This window comes from Eriocheir sinensis, chromosome 10, assembly GCF_024679095.1.
Source record: "Eriocheir sinensis breed Jianghai 21 chromosome 10, ASM2467909v1, whole genome shotgun sequence".
Taxonomy (NCBI): domain Eukaryota; kingdom Metazoa; phylum Arthropoda; class Malacostraca; order Decapoda; family Varunidae; genus Eriocheir; species Eriocheir sinensis.
The window spans coordinates 8,243,930-8,270,961 of NC_066518.1; the positions used below are offsets into that span (position 1 = coordinate 8,243,930).

Genomic DNA, 27,032 nt, shown 5'->3' on the forward strand with positions numbered 1-27,032 from the left:
AGTTTCCCGTCTTCCTCACTGTCTCACAGCCAGCTGACGTCACAGGCTGCGCAGTGGAGGTAAAGTGAGGAGACCTGTTACTATAGATCTTGGTCTTGTCGAAGCAAAACATCGAGGAAAGTCTCGCTTCCTACAGAAGAAAGAAAACGGGACACCAACAGCTGACACAGCCATGAGCCATCTTGTCCCGCAAGCCTCACGCCTGAAAATGCTAGACGAGTATTTTTTTAAAATTTTTGAGTTGTTTCATGCAATTTTCTCGCCTCATAGTATAGTGTACGGTGATTGTGATATGTCTTGACTTTGCTGGTGAAGATTTCCATGGCGAATATGATCATATTGAAAAGATATTGTTGTGCCGAGTTTTTGTGTTCGTGGGACAAGGCCAAAACACAACTGCACTGGCTAGCTGTCCAGCAGTCCCAGACGTCTGTACTGGTCACACACACACACACACACACACACACACACACACGGCCCAGGAGCTCAGCTGTTTGAGCGCTGGCTTCACAAGCCAGAGGACCGGGGTTCGAGGATCTGTGACCATGCTGTCCCGGTGTGTGGTGTGTGAGTGGTCTCACACTTACCCAAAGATCGGAAATAACAAGCTCTGAGTTCATTCCGTAGGAAAACTGGCCAATTACCCATACCAGGATTTATTTTAGTCAATATTGTAATGCTGACTTGCCTGATGGGCGAGCCTCCCATAACCCACTTTGCCAGGGGGGTACCTTTTTGGCCGACTGGTAAAGTGTCACCTTGCTCCTCAGTGTTTCGACGCTTTGGCTCCTTATCTGCTACCCAGCGGTTCCTGAGGCTGTTCTGTTGCTGTAGTGTGCTGCAGTGACTGAACAACAACTACTACTACCCAACACTCTACTTCTACCCAACACTCTGCTCTGCTAAGTGTTATTTCTGATTCATTACATTCCATCACCCTCACCTTAACACACTTGCTTTCCTTCGCTGTACTAACCCCATACATCTCACAACCTCACAGTGGTGTATACAAGCTCCTTCTAAACGTTCTACACGTATTTTTTTTTTTTCCTATTCATTTTCCAGGAAGTGTTCATATTAGGTGCTGTTTCAGGCTGTGATTTTCCTTGTTAAACGGAAATTTCCAGGCCACCAGATACCCCGCTCGCCGGCCGTATTCCCAGGGGACCCTTTGTTTCACCCGGGACCCTCTGTCTCACTACGCTCCGCGGAAGGATCAGCCAATATGCCCTCAAAATTGAAACGTTGTTCTAACTGTGGCCTTCGCCAAGCTCCGCAGTACTTTAGGACAAGTAACGGGGCAAGCGAGACTTGCCGTTTCTGCATCAAGGCAGAGCAAGATGAAAGAAAAATCAAGCACCTGGAATCCACGATCCACTCGTTAACGTAGGACATGAAATATTTGGCGGAGCGAGTCACAGCGTGTAGCAGGTGTTCCTGCTCATCTACTCGCGGGGGTACCTCACCCCCCCTTCCTTCCACCCCTGTTTCTCCCCATAGAGCAGCCTCCCTTCTCCTGCCTGCCTCCCCCTCCTCGCTAGTGCCTTCTCCCTTCACTTCCCCCTCCTGCATCTCCCTCTTCCCTTCCTCCTCCAACCGCTTCTCTCCTCTCCTCCCTCTCCCTCACCCGCCATCTCCCCACTCCACACCAACCATACTTCCCTTCCCTTCTGCCGCCGTTGACTCTCATTCATCACCCCCCTCTCCCCTTTCCTCCACCTCTTCCCTCCCTTCCGTCTCTTCCTGCTCTTCCTCGCATTCTCTCTCCTTGTCCTCCCCACATCACCTCCCCCTCTCTGCTACCACTACCTCCCTGCCTCCTCCTCCTCCTCCCCTGCATCCTCTCTCCCCTCCTCCCCTGCCTCCACCACCACCTCCGCCACCACCTCAGCCACCTCCTCCTCCCCCCCTCCCCCTTCGACGTCATCCCCTTCCTCTCTCTCCTTCCACTCATCGTCCTCTTCCCCCTCCTCCTCCTCCTCCTTCTCCTCCTCCTCCTCCTCCTCCCCCTCCTCTTCCTCCTCCTCCTCCTCCTCCCACTCCCCTGCTGCCGCCCCTCCCTCTCCTTCTGTAGCGGCTTCCCTTCCGTCTACTGACAAAGTTAATAAGAGGAAAGTACTGGTGGTTGGGGACTCTCAAGTCAGGTTCATTGACAGGTACTTTTGTTCAAGGGATAAGGAAAATAGGCTTCGAGTGTGCTTTCCCGGGGCAGGCATCCAGCACGTATCTGACAGAATGGAGGAAATTTTAGCAGGGGAGGGGACACAGCCAATCGTCTTCTGCAGTTACGGTGGTAATGACATCGGTAAGGTGGGTAGCGAAGAGATATTTCGGCGCTTCAGGGAATCGTTTGCTAAAGTGAGGGACTTCGGGGGGGTGCCGGCTGTTTGTGGGGTTTTGCCGAGGAGGGGGTTGGGAGAGGGATGGCTTTCCAGAGCCTTAGCAGTAAACAGCAGGCTGGCGGCCCACTGTAAGCGAAATGGTTGGCTTTTCCTTGACAATTGGGACCTCTTCTACAATAAAGGCACCTTGTATGCCAAGGATGGCGTGCACCTGTCACTCCAGGGGGTGGAGGTTCTCGCAGACTCCCTCGAGCGATCACTTAGCACCCTACAGGATTTTTTAGAGTAGGCGAGGGGGAGGGCCTATCAGTGCATCGCAGACTGGGACTAAGGGGCGCAGGAGAAATCGAAAGGATATAAGAAAGGATGGGCTAACGGCTTATTACACCAACAGTAGGAGTCTCAGGAACAAGATAGATCTACTGAGGGGGAAAGCTTGTGTCGAGAAATTAGACATTATAGCTATCACGTAAACATGGGTGGATACTGCCAACAAAAACTTCATGTCTGAGTATGAAATAGAGGGTTACCATATGTTTCACAAAGATAGAAAGGAAGAAGGGAGGGGGTGGCACTTTATGTTAAAGACACACTTAAATGTTCCGCTAACTCTATTCAAACAAATGGCGAATCAGAATCAGTTTGGGTGGACGTCCACAAAGGGAAGGACAAACTAATTCTAGGGGTTCTTTACAGGCCACCCAACCTCAGCAGGCAGGACACTGATATATTACTACAAGAGGTAGGCAGGGCGAGCAGGAGCAAAAATGTCTGCATAATGGGGGATTTTAACTATAGGAATATAGATTGGGAAGGCGTGGTGGGTGATCTAGAGTCTGAGGATTTTCTGAAAGTAATACAAGATAATTTTCTCAAGCAGACAGTAACAGAGCCCACCAGGGGTAACAACATTCTGGACTTGGTCTTAACTAACACCGAGTATATGATCAGCGAGCTAGATGTTGGGGGAGAATTAGGTGGCAGTGATCACAAGGAAATTAGGTTTAAATTAGACTGGGCGGTGACCCATGAACTCAACCCGGTGTTGGTGCCCGACTTTAGAAGAGCTGATTATGAGGGGCTCAGAAAACACCTTGAGGAGGTAAATTGGGAAACCTTAGGACTGGATGAGGGCCAGATCTCAGGGCTGGAACCGGAAAGACAGGGGAACCATGTAGAAATGACCTACAATAATTTAGTTAGAGAAATTGCAGAGGATCCCTTACCAAGCACGTAGGAAGGAAAATAACGACCCCAAATGGATGACCCGCAGACTCAAGCATGAAATAGGCTTGAAGAGAGGAATTTATAGGAAAATAAAGAACGGAGAGATCCACCTCAGGGGTAGGTATGTTGAGCTAGCCAGGTCGGTGAAGAAGAACACCCGCCTTGCAAAAAGAAATTATGAGATTAGGGTAGCCAACGAGGCCAAGAGCGATCCCAAGGGCTTCTTCAAATTGTACAGGACGAAAACAAGGGACAGAATTGGACCGTTGAAAAAACAAACACGGGCGAGCTCGTTGAGAATGGAGAAGATATGAGCCAAATGATGAATGACTATTTCCTCTCAGTTTTCACGCAGGAAAATCTAACAACCATTCCGGAGAGAGTTCAGGTATATGAGGGTGACGAGAACGACAAGTTGAGGGATGTGATCATCACTAGGCAAGTAGTCCAGGATGAGATTGGTAGGTTGAAGAAAAACAAATCGCCGGGCCCAGACGAAGTATTCCCAAGGGTTCTGAAAGAGTGCAAGGAAGTCCTTAGTGGCCCTCTTGCCGATATCTTTAGAATGTCGGTAAATTCTGGGTATGTGCCCAATCAATGGAAAGTAGCTAATGTGACGCCGATTTTCAAAAAGGGAGACAAGTCAGCCACCTCAAACTATCGCCCAATTAGCTTAACATCAGTTGTGGGAAAGATGTTAGAGTCGATTATAGCCAGGAGCATTCGGGACCATCTAGAAAAGCATAATTTAATTCATGACTCACAACATGGGTTCACAAAGGGTAGGTCATGCCTTACTAACCTGTTGTCCTTCTACACTAAAGTAATCGAGGCGGTTGACAGAGATGAAAACTATGACATATTATATCTAGATTTCAGTAAAGCGTTCGACAAAGTCCCTCATCACCGGCTATTACTAAAATTACAGGCTCACGGCGTAGATGGGAAAGTTTTGAGCTGGATCAGGGCGTGGCTTAGTGGTAGGAAGCAGAGAGTGCAAATCAATGGTAGGAAATCTGAATGGGGCAGTGTTACGAGTGGAGTCCCACAGGGGTCGGTGCTGGGTCCTCTGCTTGTTATTATTTACATCAATGACTTGGACACAGGAATCAGTAGCGATGTCAGTAAGTTCGCAGATGATACCAAGATCGGTAGAGTAATCCAATCAGACAGCGACGCTACCGTTCTCCAGGATGAGCTTGACAGACTATATGATTGGGCGAGGAAGTGGCAGATGGAATTCAATGTCGGGAAGTGTAGCATTTTGAGTGTAGGTAGGAATAACCCCTTACACAATTACTCCTTAAATGACACTCCTCTAAGCAGGTCTGGGCGGGAGAGAGACTTAGGAGTCCTAGTGAGCGCTGACCTCCGTCCTAGGGCTCAATGCATTCAGGCTAAAAATCGGGCAAACAGAGTACTAGGTTTCATCTCAAGGAGCGTGAGCAATAGGAGCGCTGAAGTCATCCTCAAACTTTACTTAGCACTAATTCGACCTCATCTCGATTATGCAGTTCAGTTCTGGTCCCCCTATTATAGAATGGATATCAAGATGTTAGAATCAGTACAGAGGAGGATGACGAAGATGATTCAGGGGGTGAGGAACTTGCCTTATGAAGACAGGCTAAAGCAGTTAAATCTACACTCTCTAGAAAGGCGAAGGGTGCGAGGAGACTTGATCGAAGTTTATAAATGGATGAAGGGATTTAATAAAGGGGATGTCAATAAAATTTTGAGAGTGAAAGAGCCAGGTAGGACGCGTGGCAATGGTTTTAAGTTAGACAAATTCAGATTCAACAAAGACATAGGCAAGAATTGGTTCACTAATAGAGTGGTGGACGAATGGAACAGGCTTGGGAGCCATGTTGTGGGTGCCAATACCATAGATACATTCAAGAAGAGGTTAGATAAAGCCATGGATGGTGAGGTAAGGTGGGGTTGAGTGTACAGGAGCTGCCTTGTATAGGCCAACCGGCCTCTTGCAGACTCCTTACGTTCTTATGTTCTTATGTTCTTATCCTCTCCTGTGGTTCTGTTGTGTCTCCCCGAAGGGGTAACAGGTAGTGTGATGGCCCATGCTCTCCGAAGTTCATAGAAAACGGGAACTCAATACACAGAAATTAATCTAAATGGAAATGGGGAGACGTGTAATGCTGATTTGCCTGATGGGCGAGCCTCCCATAACCCACTTAGCCAGGGGGGTACCTCTTTGGCCGACTGATAAAGGAGTGGTTCTCCCGTTACGCTGGTCGCGGGTTCGATCCCCGGCGCAGGCAAACCTTTCCTTGTCTGGATTAATTTCTCGTGTGTTTCGTTACACGCAGTGGCGGTGTGGGAGTGTAGTAAAGAGCAAATTCTGGCATTTCAATATGCCAAGAAAATCTATCAAAATTTTAGTCACTTTGGAAACTGTCTGCAATTTTGAGATGATTTCTAAATTGACTGGGTGAACCAGGCAATTTACATACTGCCTAAAATGTTCAGTCACTTTACAAATTGTCCGGATTTAGATATTGACTGTAACATAATACATATATCACCTGCATAATACATTAAAATATAAATGCAGAGTAAAAAGAATTGAGGAGGAAGAACAACTCTCATGTGTCATGATGGAGAGGTGAGGTTCCTTTTCATGCATATTTACTGTATTTTTTTTGTTTATTTTATAATTTAAACATAATACAAGCATATGATTTTTAGTAGCCATGTTCAGAAAGCAAACGTTCCCTGCAAACGATTATTCAAATATTAAAAGAGAGAGAGAGAGAGAGAGAGAGAGAGAGAGAGAGAGAGAGAGAGAGAGAGAGAGAGAGAGAGAGAGAGAGAGAGAGAGAGAGAGAGAGAGAGAGAGAGAGAGAGAGAGAGAGAGAGAGAGAGAGAGAGAGAGAGAGAGAGAGAGAATGTGTATATGTATAAGATATAAAAAAAAAATAGAACCATATAAATATATATATATATATATATATATATATATATATATATATATATATATATATATATATATATATATATATATATATATATATATATATATATATATATATATATATATATATATATATATATATATATATATATATATATATATATATATATATATATATATATATATATATATATATATATATATATATATATATATATATATATATATATATATATATATATATATATATATATATATATATATATATATATATATATATATATATATATATATATATATATATATATATATATATATATATATATATATATATATATATATATATATATATATATATATATATATATCATCCTACACTTTATTTTTAGACATTATGTGATGAAAAAATGCCTGAGCATGGTGATGGAAATCATAAATAATTAAAGCGACAGGATATAAAAGAGTGTTGTAAAAACTGCTAGTTAGTGCAATTTAGCAACAAAAGCTCCCTTCTATATCTTATGTTTCATACCTTTGATGGAACTGTTGTACAGAACGTCAGTGTACTGTACTCTGAGTCTGGGGAAAAAAGAACTTAGTTGTACAATCTCGATGTTTCAAAATATCTAGAAATCCTGACATTGCATTGCAAAAAACTTTTGAAAGTCTCGGCCAATTGTAATACAAGTAGTATAGTGATGAAGCTGTTTATTAAAAACATCTAATGTTCACTCCATTTTTGGTTTGGGGAGAATTAGTTGCTCACCTTCATCAAGGCCATTAGACTTCCAGGCATCTGTTATCATTACTGGCTCATCATATGTTGGTTCACAGCTTGGCCTTGTAGATTCTGTATTTCGGTATGTGTGCACATTTGAAATCAGGGAGGATTGAGGGACTTGAGCTGCTGCTTGTAATTCCTGTGGATTAACACAGAAAAAACATGAATTTGCTTAATACATAATAAAATGTCAATTAAACATGAATAAATTTATCCCAAGACCCTGCTTTAGGAGTCTTTAATTAAATACTGGCACTACACTTTCATGGATTTAGAAAAAGCTTATGACAGAGTCGATTGGATGGCATTGTGGGATGTTTTAAAGATATATGGTGTGGGAGGAAAACTGCTTAGTGCAATAAAGTCTTTCTATGAGGATGCATCTGCATGTGTCAAAATTAGTGGAGAAACAAGTGAACATTTTGAGATAAAAGTGGGCTTAATGCAGGGGTGTGTCATGTCACCATGGTTGTTCAATATTTATATGGATGGTGTTATGAGAGAAATAAAGGGCAAAGTTGGGGAAGTTGGAGCAAAAATGGTGAAGAAATGGAGGAGGTTAATGAGTTTAATTACCTTGGATCAGTTATGTGTAAGCATGGTGGTATGGAGGGAGAGACAAGAGAAAGGGCATTGCAAGGAAGAAGGGTGGTAGGGTCTTTGGGATGTATCATGAATGGTAGAAGTGTGAGCATGGAGGTAAAGAGAGATTTGAGAAATACAATAATAGTACCAACCCTCACATATGCAAGTGAAACATAGGCCTGGAATGAGAGTCAGAGGTCTAGAGTGCAGGCAGTGGAAATGAGTTATTTGAGGAGTGCTTGTGGTGTGAGTAGAATGGATGGAATGAGTAATGATAGTGTGTATGAGTGTATTGGAATGTGTCACGGGGGTGAAGGGAAGAAGTGTGGATTGGTGGAAGAAGTGAAGCGACAGACTTTAAAGTGGTTTGGTCACATGGAGTGAATGGCGGAGAGTAAGATGACCAGAAGGGTGTATGTGAGTGAAATAGAGGGAGGGAATGTTAGAGGATGACCTCCAGTGAAATGGAGAGATAGGGTGCAGGAGTACGTTAGGGAGAGGGGTGAAAGATCCTTGAGAAACTTTGAGCAGGTAAGGAGGGAATGTATGAATAAAGAGAAATGGAAACTCTTCTGCTGTGGCCATCCACTGGTGGGAGGTCCTAGGAGCAGGCGTTGATGAAATGATGATGATTATGATGAGCTTGTAATAAAACACAATAAAAGGAACAATACTGAAAGTGGGGATTATTGCAAGAGGAGGGTGCTCCAGATGAAGTATATGTATTAACATTTTGACTGTAAATGCTGCCATATCATTCTAAATTTTCATTCCATGCGCATTATAGTATTATCACACTTCAAAAAAGACTTAACTTTTGTTTTTCATGACTTGAAAAGCATCCAGTCACCTTAAGGTTCTATTACACTGCATCAGATATCATCTTTACCCTGACAAAAATCATCCTCAACATCAACTACATCACATTTTACACACACACCTGAGTCCCCTGGGGCTTGTTGGTGTTGGCAGCAGGCAGCATATCAAACTCTTCATATAAGGGATCATTTATATGTTGTGCAGGCTGCATCTTGGCAATTAGGGATTGTGGGGCAGAATTAAAGACCTTTGAAGTGGGAGAATGCCCAGGTCCATCCATTGTTTCCTTCTTATTTTGGACAGTCTTGATTGCCTGCAGTATGCCTTCTGCCTGATAACAAGATAAAATGATAAAATGAGTTAAAATAATAAAACTGGGAACATTAGCAACTAATTGCAATAGCATGGCTAATTTCTCAAGATCTGACATAGGAAATTAAAAAAAGAATATCTTTGAAGTTGAATAAAGGAGAGAACTGGGTGAAAGCAATTAGTAGTACCTATGACCTGCTATGCTCCACGTCAGGTGTGTTAAGGACATAAGAAGTTGGCCTCTCACAATGCACTGCATGCATCTCTCAACTTTATACTATTGTTGGAACTATAAGGCATTGTAACGCAAAGTAAAAGGAGCAGCAAAGTGACACTGGTAGTGAATGAAGTTTATACTGTGTGTAGGTCTATAGCACTGGTGGGCCATAATCTTAAATGAGTACTGGTGGTGGGCTTAAGCTTGTTGGTGGCACAGACAGATTAGTAGTATACAGTGAACAGTATATATATATATATATATATATATATATATATATATATATATATATATATATATATATATATATATATATATATATATATATATATATGTATGTATGTGTGTGTGTGTGTGTGTGTGTGTGTGTGTGTGTGTGTATGTATATATATATATATATATATATATATATATATATATATATATATATATATATATATATATATCTATATATATATATATATATATATATATATATATATATATATATCTATATATATATATATATATATATCTATATATATATTTATATGCTTTACATGTAAAAAGTGCATTTTAACTAAAAAATAATTTATGCCAGAGGCTCACATTGTCAATGTGCTGCCATTCATACTGCACCATCTACTTCAGCATTGCACCAAATGACATTCCAATACATAATTTGTACATAATGCTTATATCATTATGCAACGGATTACTTTCGAAACTTGCCCATCACCAAAGTCGACAGTAGTTGAGTTGCATAAATACAAATAATTAAGTCCACTCTTACAGGAACCCAAAGAAATAAATGCCACTTACCCGAAAGGAATATAATTGAAAGTTTTTTCCATCATCTCTTTTTATACTTTGATGCACACTAAGAACCGTGCCAAGCAACAAAGTTGAGTCTAGTGGCAAATATTGTGTAAAAGTATTCACATTACAATGACTGTATTGCAACACTCAAGCAACTCTTCCAAGGTGCCTCCTTTGCAGTAAAAAATAAATAAATAAGAAGACACCAAAATATCAAAGCATTGATGCTGGCATATCAAACAAGGAGCAAGTGAGCTAAGTACGTACCTTGAACAGCTTTTTCCACAGTCAAGTTAACTTTAAGGGAATTATAAACAAATGTACAATATATATATATATATATATATATATATATATATATATATATATATATATATATATATATATATATATATATATATATATATATATTTCAGACTTTATTATGTGACATTCTCTTGTCCCACACCTCTCTGAGATATACGTAATTCATCGTAATTATGGGACTTGACTAAATTCTGGGCTCACACAAAGCTCACACAAAGTGAAATGGAAGACAAAATGAGATAATTTTCTCACATTCATTACCTTGCTTGAAAGATTACCTGTTCAGTGACAAATCTAAAAGTGCCTTCTTTTCTGCTCTGCCTGCCAGCCTCCAAGAAAAAGATGTTTTTATCTTCCCGACCAAAACGTCTTATGTGAGTTAGGGTCCAGGCCGTGAGCATCTTGCCCGGAATACTGCTGATGATGATGCTGCCATTCTCCACCTTCAACTTCACAGTCCCTTTGCACTTCAGCTTGTCTTTTGTGTCTTCATGAATTTTCACAATGAACTCAGTATTCTGCAGTATAACTAAAATATGATTTTGTGAGTATTTTTCTAAATTATACATTTTATATGGTGAGAGAGAGAGAGAGAGAGAGAGGATATATATATATATATATATATATATATATATATATATATATATATATATATATATATATATATATATATATATATATATATATATATATATATATATATATATATATATATATATATATATATATATATATATATATATATATATATATATATATATATATATATATATATATATATATATATATATATATATATATATATATATATATATATATATATATATATATATATATATATATATATATATATATATATATATATATATATATATATATATATATATATATATATATATATATTATATATTCGCACGTCGTCCATGATGCGGGTTCGAATCCACCGCTAACCACCTGGGATTTTTCAGTCACCGCCTAGCGGCCTAGGACTACCCACATGCTGTCCTGAAGACCACCTACAGTATACGTATGTGTACATATCAACCTGGACTCTAGAAGAAGCTGTGCAAGTGAAATCAAGAATGAGCTACGGGGGGCAGCATGAGGCAACAATAATGGCGCCACTATAAACAATTGCCTGCGCCATGATGGGCTCAGGCCGACCATCAGGCCCCTATAGAATAGCCTACCGTCGCTATAGGCCATGTGTAAAAACAAAACAAAACAAACTTTATATATATATATATATATATATATATATATATATATATATATATATATATATATATATATATATATATATATATATATATATATATATATATATATATATATATATATATATATATATATATATGCTTCAGAAAACATGAGCACTACTAGTCAGAGAGGAAAAGATTGCCCATTGAAGTGAGCCATACCAATCATTCACACACCTTTCAACCAATTTTACATTAGCTACGGAAAATGGCTATGGCTCTGCATGTCTCAAATTAAACTGAAAGTTTAAGTAGTGACTAACAAATAAAACCAAAGAGTAACTCTGGTTCATATATTCTTCATCCTCAAATTCTATTCTATCTAGCCAACATTTTAATAGTTCTGCCTTCTCAAATAATGCATTTCCTTCTAGAGTCTTACCAACCAACCTTGATGGTATGAATTCTTCTCATCATTCTAGTCCTCTCCATTTTTTAAATAACATTATACTATCTCAATACATTTCTATTATGTCTTTTACAAGATTTCAACATACTAAATTGATCTCAGAGTACAGTAGTGTTGCCTACTATGCAAGAAAATGGGTGATAGGAACCCTTGCATATGAGAAATTCACATATCAAGTGCCTAAGTAATCCATGTTATAAATGGTATATGGTACAGTATGATAAAGCTCTGTGCCTTACTTCCATCACTGGATTCACAGATGTCATTTTTTGCCTCTTGTGCTCCCAGGAGTAGTATGTTCTGGATATTCTGTGATAAGTAAAAGGGCATCAGTTGATTGGCTTTGGTAAGTGCCTGCATGTTTATGTGCATGATTTTCAAGCTGATGCATCTGCTAGTTAATTGAATAGTATCTAAAGAAGCAGCTCTTGATCATTTAGAGATCAGATAAGTCATTATTTGTCTTCTTAATGGAGATGACAAATAAAATAAACTAACTGAATTGCTGTTTTCTTATTTTCTCCTTAATTTTTCTCAGTGTTCATTACAAGAGGCCGTAGATAGGAACTCACACACACACACTCTCTCTCTCTCTCTCTCTCTCTCTCTCTCTCTCTCTCTCTCTCTCACACACACACACACACACCATAATTTACCTCCACCCATATGGAACAATCAAAAGGACTTTTGGTTAAGAACGTGTAATGGTGATCCTTGGTACTGATCTGTAAGGAGAAGAAAACACGTTTTCACAACAAATAGGCATAATAACTGTGGTGATTACAAGGTGTAATACATGGCAGAAGTGAAGCTAAAGGGCATAAAATATAAAAACATACAAATTTATAATAAACTAATAACTGTTACTTCAAAGTTATGCATTGCCACCTAAAGCTCCAGTTACTTTCTCAAGTGACTTTTTTTTTTTTTTGTCTGAAAACATAGGTACAGAAATCTTGTCATGTGTTCATGCTCTCGTACTCATATGCTATCAAGTAATTTGGATAACTAATTTGGGAATTTAGAGCAGAATGTGTCGATAGTCTGTCAAGTCTCAAGTGTGCAAAATAAAGTATTGCTTTTTTTTTAAGGATTTCACTTTTAACGTATCAAAGTACAGTAATTCTTTGATTTAAAGATAGATTTCCTGAACTGTTCTCCACCTTGTCTAAGAATGACTCACAAAAACGTGCATCTATATACACAAACAAAAGTATGCATACATATGTATCCAGAGTTGGGCACAGACGGTGTTAAATTGTTGATTTCGTCTTGAGATTTTGGGAGTAATGTTATTCATTGGGAAATTTTTAAAAACTAATACTAAACATCAACCCCTTTGACCCGGGGTTATATGTTTATAGGCGCAGTACTGGATCCGGAAGAGATAAATCTCTCTCTCTCTCTCTCTCTCTCTCTCTCTCTCTCTCTCTCTCTCTGCTTCAATCTACATTTCTGTATGCAGAGAGAGAGAGAGAGAGAGAGAGAGAGAGAGAGAGAGAGAGAGAGAGAGAGAGAGAGAGAGAGAGAGAGAGAGAGAGAGAGAGAGAGAGAGAGAGAGAGAGAGAGAGAGAGAGAGAGAGAGAGAGAGAGAGAGAGAATCTTATCTCCCATCCGCATCGTGTAATGATTCGATCCACACAACACTCGCCTCCCGTCATTCCCTAAATCTTGATCTTGATCATTAATGCGCAGGGCACCTATACAGGTGCAGGTTTGTTTAGTCAAGGTGACTAGACCTTGGCTTTTCCCAAAGTCTTGATATTTCACACCTCATCTTGGGATCCTGGGATTCTATTATTATTATTTTTTTGAAGAAATGACACTGGGTTAATGATATGTTTTTAAAGGATAGTGGCATACAAAACAGTTAACATGATATTGGAATTCGAGGTTAACGATATATCAGTTTTAACGAAAGCGGCTGTTAATTGACCTGTAAAATTAACGGTCTAACGTAAAGACCGTTAAGCTATCTGTAAACGATTTAACGGTTAATGGAAGTAATGTTTCAGTTAACGATGCCCAACACTGTATATATCCATGGATGTAGTGCACACACACACACACACACACACACTGCTTTAAAATTGTAATATCTGGGAGACTGCGATTCCCGAGTTTTCCGTGACCATACAAACAATAATGAAATAAATTTGGAAGGGTTTTCTCACTAGGAAGGCATTTTCTTTCCCCTTGTAGTTGACCTTCTCCACTTTGATCACATCCTTGCCTACCACCATGAGTGAGGGCTGCAGGGCAAGGGAGTGATCGTAGTTGTCGTAGAGCTCCAGCCGTGCCACGCCACTCTTCGAGGTAGACATCAGGACGGAGTGATAGGTCTTCACCTGAGAGGTAAAGAAAGTAGTTAGTTGTTCCGTGTAGTTAGTTACTTCAGTAACGGGGTATATTCAGAGTTACCAGCTAGCGGGTGTCGCCAGCGAATGGGTTATTGTGCCCCCAAAAGCTTGAAATGTTCTTTCAGTTATTGTAAATTACCTGAGTTTCTCTGAGACTTGTAACAATTACACCTCAGTACAAGAAGTGACACTAAAAGAAATGTAGCTGATTATTCTCGTTGTTTTATTTATTGGAAAACGAGAAAAATAAATGCCGTCCGGAAGCCTATCCTCATCAAAAATCGTTTTTGCATGAAAAACCTGCAAAATCAAGCAGAAATGGGCTTTTTATTTATTTAATTTTATTTTTTACCAATGTTCCTATTTATTTATTTTTAGATTATTTTAATTTACTTCTTTATTAATATATATTTTTTTATTATTATTTTTAATCTATATTATTTTTTTACTTTATTTATTTATATAATTTTTTTTATCTATTCGTTTATTTATTTATTATTTATTTTTTATGTTTAGATTCCTTTATTTGTTTATTTTAATTTTTATTTTTTTTAGTTAGTTTTATTATTAGTTATTGTTTATTTACTTATATATATTTTTCTTTCTTTCTTTATATATTTATTTCTTTATTTATACATGTATTATTATTATTTTTTCTTCCTGACACTTCTGACTATACTTGGGTGGCTTGAACGACCCACTTTAAATAAATGGTCCCTCTGCTGTACAAAGGTCTCTTCCCTCTGTCACTGCACTGTCTAATTATAATGTTTTACCCTCTTAGAATCCCCTCCGTTCCGCTAGCGTTTCTACTCTTATCCCGGCTGGAACGGACGGGGCCTGCTCAACCAAAATCGTTCCTGTGAAATACCGGATTCAGGCAGCCCGCTTACATTAGCCCGGGTGCCTCACTTCACCCTGATTCGCCGGCTAGTTCTTATGCTTCTCCCACCTAAATGACGTCATCAGCCTCAAACACACACACTTTTTTTTTTATTTTTTTTTTTACATCTTACATATTGTAAATGGGTACATATATGTCGATGAGCGGGCAACGGCCCGCCGCTGGGGGGAGTGTCAGGGCCACCCTGGTGGCTGGTCGGGTCACATCACACACCCTACTCCCTACAGGGGCACACACTCTCTCTCTCTCTCTCTCTCTCTCTCTCTCTCTCTACTTTTTTGTACTACTTTGCATTTCTATATGTAGCTTCAAAGATAGACGAATGTAGACAGATCAACATTGTTGATGATCGATGACACTTTGCGTACGAGGAACAATGCCGTAAAACTCAAATGTAGATGTGGTGCACACACAGACACACACACACACACACACACACACACACACACACACACACACACACACATATTCAATGGCTGACGTGACTCCTACACCAGGTGTGGACTTCACCTGACCGACACACCCAGGCCGGCCACGTGTTCTCCCGGAGGAACAAGACCAGGTGTGGGGATTAGCGCGACCTCACCTGACCGACACACCCAGGCCGAATGGTCAGGACAGCCAGTCAACCTCCAGACACGACGCCGTACACATCTTGCTCCTGTACTTTCTCGCGTCCCGTGTCTGTGTACATATTAGTATTACCACAATAAACCCCAAGACCAGCGCTGCGTATCTTATCCCCGCAATCCCTGGAGCTGGAGCTGGCCCAAAGGCAGTATAGTGCCTTTGACAGAGTTGCTGGCCATCTACGAGGCCATCCGCCACTTTCGTCACTTCTTGGAGGGGCGGGAGTTCTTCGTCTTGACGGATCACAAGCCCCTCACACACGCCATGTCGCAGCCTGGTGACAACCACTCTCCACGGGTAGCCAGGCACCTCGCTTACATCTCTGAGTTCACATCGGACATCCGACATATTAAGGGGGAAAAGAATGCGGTGGCAGACACCCTCTCTAGCGGCGTGCCCACTGTCAGCAGCGTGTTCGTCATCAACATCGACGGCCCCCTTGACCCTGAGTCCATAGCGGCGGCGCAGGAACGCGACGACGAGCTCAAAGCACCGAGAAGGGGACCCACCGCCCTCAAGTTTGTGCAGCACGCCCTGCCAAACTCCCGCCGGGAGTTGTGGTGCGACGTCTCTTCCCCCCCCCCGTCTGTACATCCCGCTACCACTCTGTCGCCGCATCTTCGAGCACTACCATGGCCTTGCTCATCCAGGCATCCGGGTCACACAACGCCTTCTTACTCGTCGTGTCGTGCGGGCAGGTATTAAGCGTGACATCAAGATGTGGACGCGTGCCTGTGCAGCCTGCCAAACGGCCAAAGTTGTCCGCCACACTCGGACCCCTATACAACCTATCCCGATGCCTACCGGTGACCCGGCCGCTTTTCCTTCTGTCGCTGAAAGGGGGGAAGGGGGAGTACTGTGGTGCACACACGCACACACACACACACACACACACACCCCTGACCGACACACCCAGGCCGGCCACGTGTTCTCCCGGAGGAACAAGACCAGGTGTGGGGATTAGCGCGACCTCACCTGACCGACACACCCAGGCCGGATGGTCAGGACTGCCAGTCAACCTGGAGACACGACACCGTACACACCTCGCTCCTGTACTCTCTCGCGTCCCGTGTCTGTGTACATATTATAGTCTGTTCAGAGCATGAAGGCGGTTCAGGGTGGAGCTGGTATCGTCGTTTACCTCTACCCATTCTGCCAAATCAGCCTTCGTACATGCGTCTCTCTCTTATTTCCCATCCATGTGCTATTTGAAAGCGATATTTTATATATTCTGTATATAGTAAAGGAAGCTACATAGTGGCCGAAATCGTGCCAAATCTATTCTCCGACTAACCAAAAATTCTTTCATTTATAGAAAATGTCAAAACCTTGCTTTCTCTAACTCTTCCCGTGACTTCTGGCATCTAGCCAAAAACATCTCCAACTTCACTTCTTCATCTTTCCCTCCACTCCTCAGTCCTGACGGCAACACTGCCGTCTCATCTATCTCTAAGGCTGAACTCTTCTCAAACTTTTTCTAAAAACTCCACTCTGGACGATTCTGGGCATATTCCTCCTACTCATCCCCCCTCTGACTCCTTTATGCCTGTTATAAAGATTCTTCAAAATGATGTTTTCTATGCCCTCTCTGGCCTCAATCCTCAGAAGGCTTATGGACCTGATGGAGTGCCTCCTATTGCCCTTAAAAACTGTGCATCCGTGCTGTCACCCTGCCTGGTCAAACTCTTTCGCCTCTGCCTGTCAACATCTACCTTTCCTTCTTGCTGGAAGTATGCCTTCATACAGCCTGTACCTAAGAAGGGTGACCGCTCCAATCCCTCAAACTACCGTCCTATTGCTTTACTTTCTTGTCTATCTAAAGCTTTTGAATCAATCCTTAACCGGAAGATTCAAAAGCACCTTTCCACTTCTGACCTATCTGATCGCCAGTATGGGTTCCGCAAGGGGCGTTCTACTGGTGATCTCCTAGCCTTCTTAACTGACTCTTGGTCATCCTCTCTTAGCCGTTTCGGTGAAACTTTTGCTATTGCGCTGGACATATCAAAAGCTTTTGATAGGGTCTGGCACAAATCTTTGCTTTCTAAACTACCCTCCTACGGTTTCTATCCTTCTCTCTGTACCTTTATCTCGTTTCCTTTCTGACCGTTCTATTTCTGCCGTGGTAGACGGTCACTGTTCTTCCTCTAAATCTATTAACAGTGGTGTCCCACAGGGTTCTGTCCTATCTCCCACTCTTTTTCTGTTGTTCATTGATGATCTTCTTTCCAAAACGAACTGTCCTATCCATTCCTACGCCGATGATTCCACTCTGCATTATTCAACTTCTTTTAATAGAAGACCCACCCTTCAGGAACTTAACGACTCAAGGCTGGAGGCTGCAGAACGCTTAGCCTCAGACCTTACTATTATTTCCGATTGGGGCAAGAAGAACCTGGTGTCCTTCAACGCCTTAAAAACACAGTTTCTCCACCTATCCACTCGACACAATCTTCCAAACAACTATCCCCTATTCTTTGACAACACCCAGCTATCACCTTCCTCAACACTAAACATCCTCGGTCTATCCTTAACTCAAAATCTCAACTGGAAACTTCATATCTCATCTCTTACTAAATCAGCTTCCTCGAGGCTGGGCGTTCTGTACCGTCTCCGCCAGTTCTTCTCCCCTGCACAGTTGCTGTCCATATACAGGGGCCTTGTCCGCCCTCGTATGGAGTATGCATCTCATGTGTGGGGGCTCCACCACACAGCTCTTCTGGACAGAGTGGAGGCTAAGGCTCTTCGTCTCATCAGCTCTCCTCCTCATACTGATAGTCTTCTACCTCTTAAATTCCACCGCAATGTTGCCTCTCTTTCTATCTTCTATCGATATTTCCACGCTGACTGCTCTTCTGAACTTGCTAACTGCATGCCTCCCCCCCTCCCGCGGCCCCGCTGCACTCGACTTTCTACTCATGCTCATCCCTATACTGTCCAAACCCCTTATGCAAGAGTTAACCAGCATCTTCACTCTTTCATCCCTCACGCTGGTAAACTCTGGAACAATCTTCCTTCATCTGTATTTCCTCCTGCCTACGACTTGAACTCTTTCAAGAGGAGGGTATCAGGACACCTCTCCTCCCGAAACTGACCTATCTTTCGGCCACCTCTTTGGATTCTTTTAGGAGCAGCAAGTAGCGGGCTTTTTTTTTTATTATTAATGTTTACTTTTTTTTGTGCCCTTGAACTGTCTCCTTTGCTGTAAAAAAAAATAAAAATGAGTGTCGATGTTTAGGATTATAACAAGGATTTGTATAAACTCTATGACATGTGGCAGAGATTTTTTCCCATGTTGCCACGTTGTGGTGGTGGTGGTGGTGGTCGGTGTGTCCCCCTAGGTCCCTCCCCCGGGTCGAGAGGGAGAGAGAGAGAGAGATAAACAGGTGGGTTGTGGGTGGGTAGGCCGGGAGAGAGTGCTAATCTGATAATTGGCGGTCGAACTGGCAGCGCTGCACTCATGGGAATTGTGGAATCTGCCACACCTTGAACCGCCTTCATGCTCCGAACAGACTATAGTATTACCACAATAAACCCCAAGACCAGCGCTGCGTATCTTATCCCCGGAATCCCTGAACACCAAACACCACAGTAGACAAGTAAATTCAGACTGCACCAAATTTTTCTTCACTAACGTTGTAGTGCGAGAATGGAATAAGCTCCCACCGTCAGTGGTCCAGTGTAACACGATTGACTCATAAGAACATAAAAAAAAAAACTCGACAAAAACAAGCTCGACCGTCACTTCCATCAACTTGATATCAACTAGAGCTGAAATGCATCGTTTCGGAGCCTTCTGATTAATGTAGAATCATTTAGGTTTAAGGACAGACCACCTAGTCTGGACCATGGGGTCTGTGTGGTCTGATTCTCTCTCTCCTTATTTTTATACTACTTTGAATATTTATATGTAGGGACTTTGCATACATCTTATTTATTCCTAGTTGAGTTATGATTAAGTTTTTTGCAATCAAGTGTTTTCGATCCACAATACTACTCGTGAACACTTGTTAGTCATTCATTTTCTGCCTTTCCTGTATTTAAAACTGTTTAACATTACATTTAAACCTCCAACCGTATCTGTATCAACTCATCTCATTCAACGGGGTGAGGGAGTTAGGGTGAGGTGTGTATTTATTGTAAATGCATTTTTGTTTTTCGATGTAAAAATAACTATTAAAACATAATATGGCGAACAGAAATTAATCAACATACATTTCTGCTTGAAAGTAGGTACCCGGCCCTGAAAGTCAAGATCAAGACCAAGATTGCCCAATGTCCTTCAAACGTAGCATCCCCGTGTGATTAGTGCATGTCATGTTCCCTCAGCAACTCGGCAAAAGTTACCGCCCGAAGGTCTGGGTCCCGAGCAAAGTCGTTCCCATGAAATATACCGGCTTTAATGTAATTTCTCCTTCTGAGTTGCTTTGGAAGGCTGATCAATGTCTCAATGTCGTTTTGAGCTTCAGGCAGGACTACAGGATTGTATAATTTAATCGCCTGCGTAGTTTTTTTTTATGAAATTCATGCTAGAAAACACTTGCTCACACAAATGTTTTTTTTTTTTTTTTTAGGTGCTGCCTGTAGCGCCGGTAGGCTCTCTTGAGGGGCCTTTTGGACGGCCCCAGCCTGATAGTGGTTCAGGCGAATTTTAATTTAGTGGCTGCCGTTATATATGACTCTTGCTTGGCCCATGCAGCCCCCTGGAGCTCCACATGAATGATTAGTGTTGACAGAAGATCTAGGCAGCATGTGGGTAATCTTCCGCCACTCTTTTTTTTTTTCTTTCTTTATTTTTACATCTTACATATTGTAAATGTGTACATATATGTTGATGAGGGCGATGGGTAGGAAAATCAGCGTGTTTTGGTGGGATTCAAACCTGGGTCCACGGGCTCACCACGCCCGTACGCTGACTACTTGGTCACCGTCCTGTATAGAGAGAATGCCAAAAGCATATATTCATGTGTGTGTAAGTGTCTGCTAAGGAATTCCACACTTCATACATAATCTGATTTCGTTTTTGTAGCTCAAGCAGTTCAATCCGTTTGTGTTGGAATACCAGTGCGTGTAGCTTGTTGCTTCTCCAGATTTTCAAGATCGGAAAGCATACCTCTGAATTTTGAAGTCCACAAGTCTTTTTCCTGTAAATCAGCTAATACAAGTTTTAATTATGCTTGTTTCACTCCCGTATAAGCTGAAAAGTTGAATGGAGCTGTAGCTGTGTCAAGCGAGTTAATCACAAATGACAAAGTGGCCTTTTCTTTTCTGAATTCATGGAAACGTCCTTCAAATTAATATTGCATTTTCACCTGTGCAATAATAATTTATCATATCACTACCCAGCTCGAAACCTGCTCCTTCTTCGAATTTCTTTAAAGGGAAATGAAGCAGCGAGCCTCTCTCAAGATCTGACAAACATTGATAACTTTCGTTCAAATGAAAGCACTTCTTCCAAAGGCAACAAAGCAGTGTTTTCCCTTCCTTGTAGTTTCCTGCTAAGTTCATTTAAATGTGAAGTGATATTATATATATATATATATATATATATATATATATATATATAGATATATATATATATATATATATATTTTTTTTTTTTTTACGTTATTGCCTATTGCGCCGGTAGGCATCTTCCCGGTGGGGCCTGATGGTCGGCCCAAGGCTTCTTCCAGGTGGGGCCTGATGGTCGGCCCAAGGCTTCTTCCCGGTGGGGCCTGATGGTCGGCCCAAGGCTTCTTCCCGGTGGGGCCTGATGGTCGGCCCAGCCCGTTCTGGCGCAGGCGAGTGTTTATAGTGGCGCCATATATATATATATATATATATATATATATATATATATATATATATATATATATATATATATATATATATATATATATATATATATATACACACACACACACACACACACACACACACACACACATATATATATATATATATATATATATATATATATATATATATATATATATATATATATATATATATATATATATATGGCAGCCTATTACTTAAAGTTGTGGCCCTTTCTTGCAATAACTTGGGTCTTTGGTGTCTCACATGCACTTGTTTTCTCTTAACATAACACATACAGATGCTATATCATCTCTTGACCAACCAACATCAGCCATTTCTCTTAATTTCACTGAAAGTTACAGGACAAGTTTTGTCCGTTCGGTGGTGTGTGGCGTCGCCTTCTCCATAGTAAACAAAATGCCCTTATACTGGCGTCAAAAGGACGGTCATGAGCGACTTCCCGTTTGCAACGAAGAGATGCCCGTACCGGCATCAGATGGTATGAAAATATTAAAAGATGCCGGAAAAAGTGTCCGCGTTACACGAGCTTAAAGAGGATCCGGGGAGGAGGGGCAAAGGTGCACAAAAAATTAATTATACGTTTCACCGTGGGAGAGAGACAAAAGCAGAAAAAAAGGGGATCAGGGACAGGAAGGGATACGAGGAGGCGGAGAAAATAATGCCGAAAAGGAAAGGAATAGCAGTCAAGTGAGCGGGCATAAAGGAGCGGGACTCCATGTCCGAGTAGTGACCACAAGAACTTATCGCTCATTACGTCCCTTGCGTCAGAAGGAGAACTACAACCATCACATCCTTGGGGGGGAAAGATCACATCCGCTGGGGACAGATACGACTAACACAATTTATCTTCGAGAGTGACGGCTTCGGAAAAGTTACACTGTTAAGTTGTTGTTTTTATTCAACTTCAGTAATGGAAAATCACTGCTACCTATTACATTAAATTTTGGGATATTGGCATAAAACACTGTGATGTCATCTAACTTTCTTTTTGTTGCAACCATTTCTAAACGAATTATGAAACTATATCTTTGCATTAAAAAAGAAATATAAAAAGCAGTCACAATGCTCGGCGATCACACAGGAAAAATCAAAATGACCCAGTAGGCCTATATATATATTTTCAGTAACCAGAGATCAAGCAATCACTTGTGTCCCTTGCAATGTCCAGCCTGCAGGCTAAATGTACTTTTAAAACGCCTATTATAATTTGAATCTCATTATAATTATTTTCCTAAAGCTGAACAATGCCGTAGGGTTGGCAACAGTGTGCCTGGAGCAGAAATGGCTGACAATCCTTGGAGGAGTAGTAATACATGGAGTGGCCCTCAGCGGGCCGCTCTTCACTGTGAGGTGATGCTCAGTTCACTCGCCTCCTATATAATGTTTCACCCCCCAAAAAAATGTTGGTGTGTGTGGGTGTCGCGCGTCCGGCCAGCCGGGCAATGTTATGGGTGTAATTGAGGGAGGGGGCGGAGCAAAGTCAAGGCCAAGACTGCTTCACTTCTGTGACGTCATGCCCTCTCCTTGTATTCTTCCTCCAAATGACAAACCTCCACCCTTGTAGGGTTACCAAGATTCATATACTGGTTGCCTTTATTCATGGACTAGTTTTGCGTCCCGAGTAAGTGTGGAAGTTTTTATATTCATATTTCTATACTTCGCTATATAAGTTGGCAGTGCATTTACCAATGTCATACGAGCGACTCGAATGAGCCTTCACTGTTTTCTTGGGTCACGTGGGTTGTCACTTGGCACAGCGTCACTTCTTTTGATAGCTCGAGCTACTTAATCATAGTTGGGCGTTATCGCGATAAGTTATCGCGATACTTTATCGCTGATAACAAAATCGGGTTATCGGCCATTCGCTACTTATTTATATATATATCGGTATCTTCGTTACTTTTGTAACCAAACCAGCGATAATCGCTACTTTTTTCCGCCTCTCAGAAGAAAAAAAACGTTTGTGTCTCCCTACTGCGCATGCGTGGCCCGATGAAAAAACTTCGGGTTATGAAATATCTTCGGTGAAGAGATTTCATACTTAGATCATCAACATTGAAACACTAGGTTATTTTTTTATGTTACTCAAAAATCAATATATCAAAGAGAAAAATCATTTATCTTTGCCCCAAAAATGATTATTCACTCCCTCAAATTTGATATTCCATATTCGTTTGTGAGCATGCCATGGTATAGAAGGCACCCGGTGTTGTGTTATTTGGTGTCCCATCGTCAAAAGCTGGCGCTTTGTTTACAAACACGTACTGGTCTCTCGTGAACTGCGCATGCTGAGACCAGTAAACGTAGCCCTGTACAGTCTCACAAAGCTTTTTAACACATTAAAAGTTGCTGGAAGGCTGAATCAGACATGCAGTGCCACCATATCCTCCCGGTTTCTAGAACGACACTCTGTACATATAAATACAACTCGTACTGAGTGTCAGTCTAGAAACAGTGAGGATGGTGGTAGTGGTACTGTATGTCTGATTCAGCCTTCCAGCAACTCTTAATTACGGTTAAAAAGCTTTGTGAGACTGTACAGGTCTACGCTTGCTGGTCTGATCATGCTCAGTTCACGAGAGACCAGTGTTTGTAAAGAAAAGCGTCAGCTTTTGACAGTGGGGACGCCAAATAACACAACACCGGTTCAGGCGTTTCTATAGTATTACCGTCCATATGTACGTGTCAACGTGTGGTTTTCAGGTTTTGTAGAATTCATCTATGTTTTTCTATCTGAAATATCAATATAGTATCGTTTTCGCCTATCGGACTTATCGCTAGCTAGTATCGGAATTGTGGATTTATATCGGTATCGGTTATCGCCTATATTTGTGTCTCCAGTTAACGAATATCGGTTATCACCGATAAGGTTTTCCATTATCAGTTATCGGTTATCGGGAATAAGGTTTTCTGTCATCGTGCCCAGCTATGTATTTCATTAAACAAAGACAACTCATGGCTGAATAATAATTAATCCTATTTAATTGGCATAATTATGTGAATCGATCTATGCCACGATACTTTAGCAAAAAAAAAAACAATACAGACATCGCTTTTTAATCGGGAATGCGCTAGTCACAAAGATTATAGCGACGGGCATTGCTGTTCTCTGAAACGAATGACCATATAACACACAATGCGCTGAAAATGATGTGCTGATGTCAACAAAGATGGTTATATAAAACATATACACGAGTCTTTGTGTGCTCATTAGTTATTTATCTGAGACACAGGATGTCCGTTTCCTAACCGGACCCTCAACTCCCAGGGCAAGTCAACAGCGAGCTGGTGTGTGTGTGTGTGTGTGTGTGTGTGTGTGTGTGTGTAATTCACCCACGGCCTGATCACAATCTGGACTCGTCATCGCCAGCAAGTAGGCTATCCTCACGATTAGAGCAAGGATCATTAGTCGATCTCTGAGTACTGCCAGGACCTCACACACCACACACCCCATCCCCCTTGCTCAAGGGGGAACAGTAACCACTACTAGTCAGCGGAAAAAAAAAGTGTGTGTGTGTGTCAAGAATTTAATAAGCTCATTTTCCTCAATGTTGCCTTTCACGTGTCGAGTGGTATTACTCCTTAGCATTTCTAACAAGCCTTCGCTCACACACACACACACACACACACACACACTCATTATTTACAACATTCTCTTCGTACACAAATGTTATCTCTCTCCTTCCTTCCGCTGCTTGAGTTCACATGGAAGTTCCGCTATATTTTCCCATGTACTACTTCCTGACACTGGAATATTTGACAAGTCGTTCGTTGGTTCCACCTCTATGGTTGGCCCACTGTATTATTTCTTGCTTACTTGTAGGGCCTTATATATAATATTTCCTACAGATAAACGTGCTGGGGAAACAAAAGCTCCAGGTTACCATGTAGCATCATAACTGAGAAGATGAATAAAAACTACGAGTCCCATAAAATACGAAATAAAGAGGTCATGAACTGTTTTGTGAGTACAACATAAACGTTCGTAAAATGAACACGAGCCACTTACCTTCTTGAAGTTTCCTTTCAGCACGAGATCCAGAGGTCCGCTCCTTACCTCCCCCTTATAATATCTAGCCATACTTTCAGAAAAGCATTCAACAGGTTGTGTGCTAGGCTAGTTGACACTTCGCTGCTTCTGCAAAGATATGATAGAAAAAGGTTATTGAAAGGCCACAGGTAAGTAAAATTAGAAGTTTGATGCACCAGCATTAGCGTACTTTTTACTTTTCCATATTACTGTGTAATAGATTCATACAGATAATTTTATTTATCTAAGGTCCTTGATCGTGTATGTAAGAGCGTACTTGTAAGAAGTCCTATCATGCCACTCAAGCCTATCCTGTAGTTACGATTGATACTGTATCGTGTAATTCACCCACTGAACAATCTTACACACCTCCCATTCTTAGTTGTGGCACTTGTGGTTTGGTTGTCTCAAGAGTAAATGCATATATAAGTATACCTATAAATGAAAATAAAAATCAATGAGTACCCAAGCAGTGGTGTTCTGTCCTAGAGCTGAACAAGGATCGACAGGGCTGTGGGGCAGTTTTGTTCTTCAGGGGATGTTAGGACTAGCTATCTCAAGGATTGTGACCGTATGCGATATAACAAGAAAGTCAAAATTGACTAGTGCAGACCAGGAGTCGAGAGGAATATCAAAAGACCATACCAGCATTCCCTAAGAATTTTCACACAGCGTTGTGAGTGTTCACTCACCTCTTGGGGCTTCAACAACAGCCTCAGGGAATTGGCAGCTTGGGTGTTGCTCCGACTTTGATGCCGTTGCGGCGCGTCCTGAAGAGTCCAAACCACGGCAATGTAACCAACTACATACGTCCATCCGCACCGGGCGATGACGTACAAATGGTGAACGTGGCGGCGGCTCAGCGATCGGTGACATCACGAGGCGCCGCCCACACCAACCACGGTAATGATGATGAGAGACATATTAGGATAAGTCGCTAATAGAGTCCCTTTATAGAGAGAGCCCCGACATAGGCGACCCTGTGTATAAGGCTGCTGGGCGCCATTTTTGGCCCTTCGAGCACCGCGCCGACTTTGAACTGAGGTAATTTTACCTATTTTGGAAGCTGATTCGGCTGCTTTTTAATGTAACAATGCCTTGCTGCCTAGCCTTCGGCTGTAGCAACATGCCACAGATGGGATACAAATTGTATAATTTAACTGCAAGGCCGCTGAGAAGACAGACAGAGGTGTGCTAACAGTAAGTCGTCTTGGGAGGAAACCATCGGTTATGACAGCAAAACACACACACTGCCATTGTGTGTGTCTTGCTGTCATAACCGCCCTCCCTTTGTACTGTGTATG

At 41.5% G+C, this 27,032-nt stretch overlaps 1 protein-coding gene across 3 annotated transcripts; it reads right to left on the reverse strand.

Moving 5' to 3' along the window:
- Positions 1 to 6,920: 6,920 nt before the first annotated feature.
- On the reverse strand, positions 6,921 to 26,588 carry LOC126996536 (docking protein 2-like). 3 transcript variants are annotated; one of them, XM_050857083.1, is made up of 9 exons: positions 26,421 to 26,588; positions 25,708 to 25,836; positions 14,159 to 14,332; positions 12,641 to 12,709; positions 12,224 to 12,293; positions 10,595 to 10,845; positions 8,805 to 9,014; positions 7,265 to 7,418; positions 6,921 to 7,077 (listed from the first exon to the last, which is right to left on the reverse strand). In XM_050857083.1, exons 2-9 carry the CDS (start codon positions 25,777 to 25,779, stop codon positions 7,025 to 7,027), a joined length of 1,053 nt encoding a protein of 350 aa, XP_050713040.1. In that variant the 5' UTR covers positions 25,780 to 25,836; positions 26,421 to 26,588; the 3' UTR covers positions 6,921 to 7,024. The 3 variants fall into 3 exon arrangements, 2 of the variants coding, with proteins under 2 accessions (XP_050713040.1, XP_050713041.1); XR_007751244.1 differs by having other exon boundaries at positions 7,031 to 7,077; positions 10,578 to 10,845; XM_050857084.1 differs by lacking the exon at positions 14,159 to 14,332.
- Positions 26,589 to 27,032: the final 444 nt, after the last annotated feature.

Bases quoted from the DNA above. Each gene is read 5' to 3' on its own strand.
- LOC126996536 (XM_050857083.1), bottom strand. From the start codon at position 25,779: ATGGCTAGATATTATAAGGGGGAGGTAAGGAGCGGACCTCTGGATCTC. The intron at 14,333-25,707 runs GTAAGTGGCTCG...TTTACCTCTCAG, and splicing joins TGAAAGGAAACTTCAAGAAG to GTGAAGACCTATCACTCCGT. The intron at 10,846-12,223 runs GTAAGGCACAGA...ATCATATTTTAG, and splicing joins CTGTGAATCCAGTGATGGAA to TTATACTGCAGAATACTGAG.